The sequence below is a fragment of the Carettochelys insculpta genome, chromosome 24, assembly GCF_033958435.1.
Source record: "Carettochelys insculpta isolate YL-2023 chromosome 24, ASM3395843v1, whole genome shotgun sequence".
In the NCBI taxonomy this organism is placed as follows: domain Eukaryota; kingdom Metazoa; phylum Chordata; order Testudines; family Carettochelyidae; genus Carettochelys; species Carettochelys insculpta.
This window is the reverse complement of record NC_134160.1, coordinates 2,570,056-2,579,982: the sequence shown is the minus strand read 5'-3', so window position 1 is coordinate 2,579,982 and position 9,927 is coordinate 2,570,056. Positions and strand designations below refer to the sequence as shown.

General features: G+C 70.7%; 1 protein-coding gene across 2 annotated transcripts; it reads right to left on the bottom strand.

Annotated features, from left to right (window-relative positions):
• Nucleotides 1–69: 69 nt before the first annotated feature.
• Nucleotides 70–8,702, bottom strand: EVA1B (eva-1 homolog B). Of its 2 annotated transcripts, none has more exons than XM_074976390.1 (3): nucleotides 8,569–8,702; nucleotides 3,501–3,609; nucleotides 70–3,288 (listed from the first exon to the last, which is right to left on the bottom strand). In XM_074976390.1, the coding sequence occupies exons 2-3, from the start codon at nucleotides 3,565–3,567 to the stop codon at nucleotides 2,879–2,881; spliced, it is 477 nt and encodes a 158-aa protein (XP_074832491.1). In that variant the 5' UTR covers nucleotides 3,568–3,609; nucleotides 8,569–8,702; the 3' UTR covers nucleotides 70–2,878. The 2 variants fall into 2 exon arrangements, with proteins under 2 accessions (XP_074832491.1, XP_074832490.1); XM_074976389.1 differs by lacking the exon at nucleotides 8,569–8,702 and adding an exon at nucleotides 7,402–7,758.
• Nucleotides 8,703–9,927: the final 1,225 nt, after the last annotated feature.

Here is a 9,927-nt window from a genome sequence, read left to right as displayed (position 1 = left end):
GGGTGGGTGGTGTGTGTGTGTGTGTGTGTGTGTGTGTGTGTGTGTGTGTGTGTGTGTGTGTGTGTGACGTTGTATGCAGCCCAAACCCCAGCGAACTAGACACACACACACACACACACACCCCCCCGCCGGGCCTCAGCCCTGGCAGCCAGCCCAGAGCAGGCGGGAGCCTCCCACCCCTCCCAGCACATCCTGGAAGCAGCGAGTGACTGATGGGGCAGGTCAGATGCCGCCGGAAAGGGACAGCAGCTAATTTTAGCAGGAATGCGGGGGCCGGGGGAGGGGAAGGAGCCTGGGAAGGTTTCGGCAGGCAGCAGCTCGGGCTGGGCCTCGGGAGCAAGGAGAGGGGCAGGGCAAGGGAGGTGCAGGGAGGGGAGCCTGTGGCCTGGGTGCAGGCCAGTGCCCAGCACAGCCGCTGGCGTCCAGCTGTCGCCTGCCGGTGCTGGGGTACCAGCACCAGGCCCCCTGAAGCTGAGTGAGGCTCTGGTGCCCACCCAGGTGCTGGCCAATGGTCCCTCTACTCTTCTTCCAGCTGGGTGTGGAACACAGTTGTTGTGTGCACTGAAGACTGTGTGGTTGTGCAACACAGAGAGAGAGAGAGCGCGAGCGAGCGCACACCGGCCCAGTGGGGCACTCTGCTGGCACCGGAATTGCTCCAGGGCAGCTGCCCCAGTGCCCAGCATACAGTGAACGCAGGGGCTTACCAGAGCTGTGCCTGGGCAGGCGCCCCACGTGTGAAGGACTGGGGTGCCGTATTGGGGGGGGGGGGCAGGCCGCTGCACCCCCAACCCCAGTGTACCGCTGCTGCGGCCAGCGCCTGTGCGCTCAGTGGAGGAGGGGGTGGTACTGCAGCCAGTTGCCTCCCTGGTAGGAGCACAGTCTGCCAGCTGTGTGCACCCTGGGCCGGGGGTGGGGGGAATCCCTTGGCCAGGGTACTGCTGGATGTATGGCAGCACACCCCCCCCCCCCTCAAAACGCCTCAGGCTTGTGTGGTGCCCCACTCTGAGTCAGTGCTGGGTGAGTCCCGGCATGCACAGAGCAGCCCCAGGAACAAGCCACGCATGGGGTGCCCCCAGGAAAGCAGCTGGGGAGGCCCCGCTGCAGATCCCATGCGCTCGCACGGCCGGCAGGGCAGGGTCGGTGCTGTTTATGAGTGCGCCATGTTGCTGGGTGCAATGAGCTGGTAACACTGAGCTCCACTTACCCTGCAGCACCCTGTCCCGGGGCAGGACAGCCCTGGGCACCACCCCGCAAGGCACCCCTGGGGCCGAGCTATGCCCTGCACGTGGCAAATCCTGCCACATGCTCCCGGACACAGGCTCTGGTGCCCAGCAGGGCTGGGCAAACCCCCCCGAGCCTCTTACCTGCCAACGCCCCAGTGCGGTGCGTCCTGCACCGACGGGTGTGGGCTGTCTCCCATGGGCCTGCACGCCGAGCACAGTGGGAGAGGCCAGGCCAGGCCTCACCTCGCCAGCGGGCACAGCTCAGCACTTAGTGCAGGGCGCTGCGGCCGTGAGGCTGGGCAGGCACCGGAGAACCAGCGCCCCCCTGGCTGGGCTGAGCTGCCAGGCACCAACCCAGAGCGCCGGGTGGGGTGTGTGTGTGTCTCTCTCTCTCTCTCTCTCTCTCACACACACATCAGGCAGGGAGGGGCAAGGAGGACAACCCAGCTGCAGGGAGGGCGGGGGGGGGGGGGGCCTCTCTCGTCAGGTGGAGGGGGGGGTGAGGGCCTTGCCTGGCCAGGACACCCCAGCTGCAGGTGGGCTCAGAGACGCATGGGACCGGGCTGCCTACCTCAGCTCGCCACACAGCAGCTGCCTCCTGCGCCCCATGGCACTGGCCCAGGAAAGCCCAGCTGCACACACACCCTCCACCCCTCCCCCAGGGCCTGGCACAGCCAGGTGCCCTGGGCCCTGCCCCTAGCTCACCCTTCTGACACTGGGGCCAGCTACAGCCCCCACCTCCCTGCCTGCAGTGCCCCCCACGCCCCCAGCCGCCCTGCCAGGAGCCTGGGCAGAGCCAGCAGGCGGGAGCTGCTGCTGGTGCCCTGCAGGGCTTGGCTGCCCGGCGCCAGGAAAGGGGACTGGCCACAGCACAGCTGCATGGCTCTGGGTTCCCCAGGCTCCCTGCTCCTGCGAGGGCCCCCGGGGCGCAGCGCCAGCACGGCCATGTGACACAGGGATGCAAACCCAGTCATGGCAGCGTCCGGCCCCGCCCCTGGCCCCCACTGGCTGCCCCAAGCCGAGTGCCCCAGGAGCTCCAGCTATGAGCGCAGGAACAATGGCACCGCCCCATGCCGCGAGGCTACACCTGAGCTAGCAGCCTGTGCTGGGCTGGGGCTGGTTCCTCCACCACCAGCCAGTGGCAGGGCCAGGCTGCGGTCGGAGGGGGGCAGTTCCAAGCGTGTCCGGCCATGGGGAGGGGCAGGTTTGCCTGTGCCCCAGTCCAGCCATGCCCCGGCAGGGCCTGTCCCAGGGCTGGGCTTGGCTTGGCAGGCAGGCAGGGTGGGCAGCCTGGCGCGGTGAGAGCTGCGTCCCTGAGCGGGTGGGGTGATGGTTCGCCTGTGGGGAGCCGCTTCCAGTCACCCGCCGTGAGCAGGGCCGGGACAGTGAGCTGCCAGGCGCAGCGCTGGGCACAGCTGGGCTCAGCACCACTCAGCGCCCTCGCTCGGACAAGTGCCTCTTGCGGCTGGCGCCAGCTCCAGGGTGTTTCGGGGCGCGGGGGGAGGAGAGAGGGGGCTTGAGGCAGCGCCAGCCCGGTGCCGAAAGGAGCCGCCCTAGGTGGGAGCCTCGCCCTGCCCCCAGCCGGTGGCTGCCACAGTCCAGCTCGGGCAGCGCTAGCCCCCCGCAGAGCTGGGCCGCCGGCCCCGTGCCCGGGGTCAGTAGTAGTGCACCCGGCCCACGGTGCCCGTGCCCAGGAGGTCCGGCTGGCCATTGCGCCAGATCTCCCGGATGATGCGCTCCCGTTCCTCCAGCCGCTGCGCCCGCGCCAGCTCCTCCGCCGAGGCGAAGACGTTGACAGTCAAGGTGCCGTCGGCTGGGCTGTGATTCTCCAGGGGGATCTCGGTGAGGGGCAGCGGGGACTCAGCCTCCACGTGGTCGGCTGTGTCCTCCTCTTCCTCCTCCTCCTCCTCCTCCTCGCTGACCTCCCGGGGGCTCCGCCTGGGCTGGGCCGGGAGGCGGCGGGCGTGTGGCTGGCAGGAGATGCGAATCACCAGCAAGCAGAGGGTTAACACCAGGCCGAAGCAGACGCCCAGGACGAAGTAGAGGCCGAAGCTCTCGGGGTTGTCTGGCGTGGGAATGAAGGGGAGGGGTGTGAGCCAGGGCCGGGCACGCTGGGTGTGACACCTGGCAAGCTGAGGTGCCAGAGGGCCCCTCCGCGAGGCTGCTGCGTGCCAAGGCCTGGCAGGACCCCCCGCCCTGGATAGGGGGGTTAACACCTGCCTGGCTCTCCCGCAGTGCCCCAGGGCAGCCATGGCGCCCGGCCCCCCCAACACGCACCTCGGATGTGGGCGTAGGCCGCCATGCTGTTGCTCAGAAGCTCCATCTCCCGCTTGCGTGTCTCCATGGCGGCCCCTGGCCAGGCTCAAGGGCCACACGCCTGCAGCACCTAGGAGACAGGGGGCTTGAAATGGGGCTGCTAGCACCCTGCTTCAGCTGCGCGCCCCCTCCTGCTGCCCCAGGCTGGCTCAGGAGGGCCAGGCCAGCCGCCAGCATCTGCAGGGCCGGGCACAGGCCCCTCGCAGGCTGAAATGGGCCGCCGGGCACCCTGGCTCCTCCCGGGACGCAGGCCCAGCTCCGAGGAGCCCAGCCCAGGCGGTGCTAGTCACGCCAGGCCGCTCCAGGCTTGCTGGTATTGCACCAGGACGTGAACCCAGCCGCTCCCGACTCCCTGGTCTGCGTTCAGCCCACTGCCCGGAGGTGTCCGGGGGGCTCTTGCCCTGGGGTGGGATCCCCTGCTTCTGGCGTGGGGTGAGGAGGTGGCAACCCTGGGAGGAGACCAGGTGGCAGAGACCCTCTGGAGGAGGCTGAACCGGCTGTGGGAGGCAGGCTGAGCAGCCGGGCGAGCAGGCCCCTGCTGCCTGTGCCACGGGGCTCCCAGGCCTGGCCCTGCCAGAAGAGCTGCTGTTACCGGTGGGCTGGCAAGCGTTCAGGCCACAGACGAGGGCCCAGCTTTAGCCAGTGCAGCAAAGCTGGGCAGAGCCTGTGTGCCACCTGTGGCTGGATGCACAGAGGTGCCCCTGGGCAGCCAGCACACACGGGCCTTGTGTGGCCAAAGCTCTGAGCCGCCCCCGCGCAGGGCTTGCCGGACGTTTCTCGAGCTGGCAGGCACTGGGGGGGGACACGACAGGGACAGAGCGAAGGGAACACGGTGTGCCAGTGACTGAGGCTGGTCTATCACCCTCTGCACAGGCAGGAGCCCTGGTCTTGCCACCCCCTCGCGCCTCCTGCAGCAGGCAGGTCTGTGCTCAGCAGATGCCCAGGGTGTGAGGGGTGAAGGGGCAGTCAGTGCCCAACCGGGGGTGCCCCGCTGGGGAGCGGCTGCCAGAGAAACCGGGGCAAGGCTTTGAAATTACAGCAGTGCCCTGCCTGCCCTTGGAGGGACCTAGTGCCAGGCGCCTGCAAACGGCCTGTGCCAGCCCCGGGGCAGGTGAGTTCGCACGCCCAGGTCACAATGCACAGCAGGGATGTGACCAGAGTCAATGGCACCCAGACACCCAGCCCCATCTGAGCGCACGTCTAGACTCCTCTTCCTTGCCTGCCCCCCTGCAGCATCCAGGAGCCCTCCCCTCTCACCACTAGACACCACTCCCCTCTCAGAGCTGGGGACAGTAGCCAGGCTTCCCAGCCACACGCCCCTCTAGAGCAGCCAGCTCTGCTCTGCTTGCCCAGCTCCTCTGCGCAATGTGCTGCCCCCCCCGCGTTCCCGCCCCCACCCTTCAACGGGAGTCCAGCCCCTTGTGCGCTGCCCAGTGTATGACGAGATGGAGCCATTTGTGCCAACCCTTCCCTGGCCCACAGCAGCCCCCCTTGGCCAGTCCAGTGTCTGGGACGATCCCCTCTCGCCCCGGGACAGGGAGGACATGCCTGTGTCATGGGAGAGGGAGCTGGGGGATGGGGTGGGTCCGCGGCTGAGAGTGGGAAGAGCCTGATCCGGGGCGTCCTCAGCTCGTCCTCCAGTGCCACAGCATCACAGACCACTCACTGCCAGCCTGTGCCCAGCTGTGGCTACCTAACCCTGGCCAGGGCACACTCCTGCGGGCTGGTGCACGGGGCCCCCGCCCCCATGCGCTGCTCCCTGGCTGCACTCATGTCCCAGCAGGAAGTGGGCTGGGCACAGGGTCCTGGGCCCCTGGCCTGCTGAGAGCCACCTGCAGGTCAGGAGCTCCTGCCCCTGCTGCTGCTGCCAGCTCTGGGAGCAAACCAGGCACCTCTCTGGTTCACCATGTGATGCTGGCCAGGGCATGGCTGGGGCGCAGCCTGTGGAGAGGGGTCCCTCTAGCCCAGCAGGTGCTCACCCCATTGGGGCCATGGTGTCCCTGGGGGGGCAGCTGACTGGCGGGGGGAGAGCACAGGACAGAGGGACACGGGCTGGGCTCGCAGGCTGTGCAGGGCAGGGCAGCTGCCTGCAGTGGGGGAGCGCTGCCGTGTGCCCCAGCACCAAGGAGCCTGGCTCAGGAAATCCAGCTCCCCTGCCCTCCTCATCGGCGCCGCCAGCCCTCAGGAGCGCGGTGGCAGTCAGAGCGCCCCTCACCCCAGCCGGCCCCGACTGCTGCTGTCACCAGCCTCCGCGTGGGTCACCTGTGGCGGCTGCGGGGGCCTGTGCTGAGCGGAGCAGGGAGCCGGCTCCACCGCTGTGTGCACCCCACGCCTACTCCCGGGCTACGGCGCAGAGCCAAACACTGGAGCCAAGGGTCGTCGCTGCCCAGCCTCACCCTGCGGTGCTGCTGATGCCCCACCCTGGCACCCCTCCAGCACTTGGCACCTTGGGGGCTGCCAGAGACGTGACACTGTTCAGCAGAGACCGCCAGGCCTGCTAGCAAAATGCAGCCAGCTCTGGGGCGAGCGCGCACCCTGTGCTAGGCCAGGGCTGCAGGAGGGCGCCCCAGGGCTGCACCAGCCAGCTGCAGGCCTGCTGAGCCTCCAAGGGCTGACGGCAGCACCGCACTGAGCTGCCCAGCCCCCAGGCTGCTGTCTGGCAGCTGGACGCAGCCCTGGTGTGGCTCGGCCGGGCACTCCAGGCCATCCTGCTGCGCCGCCAGCGCACAGAGGGGCGGGACGAGCCCAGCAATGCGCGGAATGGCAGTAAATCTGCAGCCTCTGGGCTCCTGACCGCACGCCGCTGGCTGGGGGCCCCGGGGCGGCAGATGCAGAGACCCGCCGCGCGCAGAGACGCCTCGATCCATTAAAGGGCCAGGCGCAGAGCCGGCAGGGCAGGGGCCCTCCAGCCCAGGTCCCCCTGCCCCGAGCTCTGCGGATGGCCCCTGGGCTCCGACTTCCAGCCCCACAAAGCTGCCCCGGGCCGGTTCCGCCCTCCCCAGCTCCGGGCTGCCCCAGCCTGGGGCCTCCTCCCCGGGCAGGCCGCGCTAGGGAAGGAGCGGCGCTGTGGCCGGGAGTTGGGCCCTGCCCTGTCCTGCCCTGCCGGGTGGCCCCTTCCTGAGCCGGGAGCAGGGCTGGGGGCTCTGCCAGAATCGACCCCCTCCTCCGGCGTTCGGGGCCGGCCACGGAGCGGGACCTGGGGGGCTTGAGCCCTGGCTGCTGCGCTCCCTTCCCCGGGGCTGGGGGGGGAACCCAGGGCTGCTGTGGGGCTGGCTGGTCCGTGAACCGACTTCCTAGCCAGCCCGTCGCGCCCCGGGCGGCTGCTGCGCTGGCAGAGGGGGCGACGCAGCAGGGTCAGCGCGCGGCGGGCGGGTCCCCGGGGGCTGCGGGGAAACGCTGCTGTGGGGCCAGGCGGCAGTTCGCCGAGGCACCTGGCAGGCCCTGGGGGCTCCGCGCTCAAGCTCCAAGCCAGGCGCCCAGGACCCCCGTGGGGAGTGGAGCTGGGCCTGGCCCCGGCCCCGGCTGCATGTGGGAACCCCAGGGAAAGCAGCAGCGGGGACTCGGGGAGACGCCTGGTGCCTGCAGGCCCTGGGAGCACAAGACCGGGCAGCCCAGAGCCGCCCCACGGAGCTCTGGCCCTGGCGGCCGCTTGCCCGGAGGCCAGAGCCCTGGGCAGGAAGAGCCGCACCTGGCAGCCGAGCGCCAGGGCCAGAGGGCGGCTGTGGCGGGCGCAGGCCCCTCGCGGGCACACCCTGGCAGAAGCCGGCGGGTGCAGCGGGCCGGGTTAACGCCACCGTGCAGGGCCCCCCAGCAGCCGCCCCCGGCCGCCGCAGAGAGTTGCGCGGGGGGCGCAGCGGCTTACCCCTGGCGCTGCCACCTTCACAGCGGGGGCCCGGCTCCCCGCGCCGGCTCTGGAGCAGCTCGCGCGTGGCGGGCCGGGGAGGCTGCCCTGGGAAGAGCCGCTCCCTTCCTCCCAGATGTGCGAGCGCAGGCGGGGAGCGTCGGAGTCCCGGCCGCGGCCGCTCACAAGAAAAGTCGCCTTTGGAGCCTGGGGGGCAGGGCAGGCCTGCCCCTCCCCCCGCCCCCCGGCAGGAAGCTCAGCGGGGCGGCGGGGGGGGGCACTGGGAAAGGGGCTCGCGGCCCCGAGGAACGCTCCGTCCCCTGCGCCCCGGGGAGTCCCCCCGGCGCTGTGCTGGGGAGCGCGCGGGCCCGGCCCCCCAGGCGGGGTGCAGTGAGCCCACGCCGCGAGAAGCTCCCGCCCAGGCCGGGGCGCCCTGGAATGGGGCCGGGGCCCGGGCCCGGGCCCAGCCCGCCACGGGTGTGCCCGGAGGCCCGGCCCTGGCAGGGTGCGCGGCGTCCCCAGGGCGGAGCGCGGCACACCCCTGCCACATGAGCACAACCGGCCCCAGCCAACGCGCTGCGAGCCCCCGGCCCCCCGCTGGGCCCCCCAGCAGCTCCGTGGGGCCGCTGGCGGGCCTGGCCCTGCGTTGGGCCCCTGCGGGGGCTGGGCCGAGGGCAGCTGCATGGGGGTGGGGGCGTCCCCCGAGGGCAGGAGCCAGGCGAGCTGCCGGACACCCCCACGGCCCGGCCCTGCCCCCCACGGGGGCCCCACTGCTCCTCCCCCGCCCGCCCCGCGCGGCGCCTGGCTAATGATTGACGCGGAGTCGGGCGCTGCGGGCAGGGGGGACCTGGTCAGCCAGGCTGGCGGCGAACCCGGGCGCCCTTTGGGGCCGTCGGGGGTTGTGGCGCAGCCCGGGCGGGTGAGGGCACGGCGGCCCCTCGGCCCACGGGGGCCCGCTGGAGGTGCCAGGCTGGGCACAGGCAGCGCCGCATGACGGGGGTGGGCCGGGCCCGCTGCCCACCTCCGCCAGGGAGCGCGGGGGCCTGCGGCCAGGCCGTGACCTGCCCCTGGCGCTGGGCCGGGGGGCTCCCTCCGCAGCCGCTGGCGGCCCCTTGCACAGGGCCAGGTCGGGCTAGGGGAGCCCAGGGGCCGCCGCAGCAGGCGGCTGGTGGTGGGGCTGCTACTCACCGGCCGAGGGGCGCGGGGCTGCCGCGGCGGTGGCGGGAGCCGGGACGGACAGGTCTGGTTAGCATTAGCGCTGCAGCAACAGGAAATAGTTTGGAGGAGTCTGGCAGCCAGCGCGCCCCAGCGCAGCCCCCCCGCAGGCTGGCTGGGGCGGGGAGCGGGTTAGTCCTGGGTCCCTGGGGGGGCAAGGACGGGGTGTGTTGTCCTGGACAGGAGCCGGGCCTGCCCCGATGCCCGCCTCCAGGGCCCGGCCAGCTCTGTGCCCCCCACCTCTTATCCCCGCCCATCGTTCTTGCTGACTGCTGCAGTGGGCGCCCGGGGTTACCCTGGGGCTGTGCTGGAGCTGGGCCCTAGCAACACGCGGCTGAGCCTCGCACCCAGCGCCCTGGTGCCCCCCAGTACCCTGGCCCTGCTGGCAGAGACCCTGGGGGCAAAGCAGTTGCAGCAGGGTGGAAACGTTGCACTCAGCTGTGTGCCGGGGAGGGGGGGACACTTACTGGCCCCCCACTGCTCCGCCTGGGAGGGGATGGGGTTGTGGGGGGCACACAGCATCATCCCACCTGCCTGTACTGTGTGCGGGGTGCAGCCAGCCCTGGCAGAGGGCGCTGAGCCCCCCAGCCCATGGAGCTCTGGCAGAGGGAAGCTGCCTGTTGGCCCTTTCTCCCTCCAGGGAGCAGCTGCTTGGGCCTCATCCTGCTCTGCTCTCAGGTCTGCCCCACTAAGCCCGCCAGGGCCTAGCCCTGCCTTAGGATGTGAGGGGGAGCAGGCTGCTCCGCAGCTCGGCCTACCTGGCAGGCGCCTCGTGGGACCTTCGTCCCAGCTTCCATCAGTGCCAGGGCAAACAGCCACCAGCCTGGCAGAGGGGGCAGGAGCCTGGCATGGCTCCTGTGTGGGAGCATAGCTGGGACCCTGCCTCTTTCTCAGGCACCCAGCTGAACGGCTCCCCCCAAGGCATGTCTGCAAGGCTGAGCTGGAGCTGGCCTGGCACTGCTGGCTGGGGCACAGCAGCGTTGGCTCAGCATCACTGGGCCTGAGCCAAGCCTGGCGGGGGCTAGGAGGCTCCCTGGGCCTCCGCCTTGCTCTGCAGCCTAACCACAGTACCTGACTCCCAGCGCCCAGGGAAGGGGTCTGGCTCTCTTGGGCAGCCACCCAGGGGCGATTCAGGTGCTGCCCAGGTGATTTGCAGAGTGCCCACAGCTGGCAGCCTGTGTTTCTATGGTGGTGCACATCCACACAGGCCTCAGTGCACATCACAAACTTCATTCTGCAAAGGGACAGCAAAAAATCAGAGGGCACATTGCTGAGCAAAGCTCCCTGGTGAAGCTAAACACACCCTCCCCACAGCAAGCCCCAGAGCTGCTC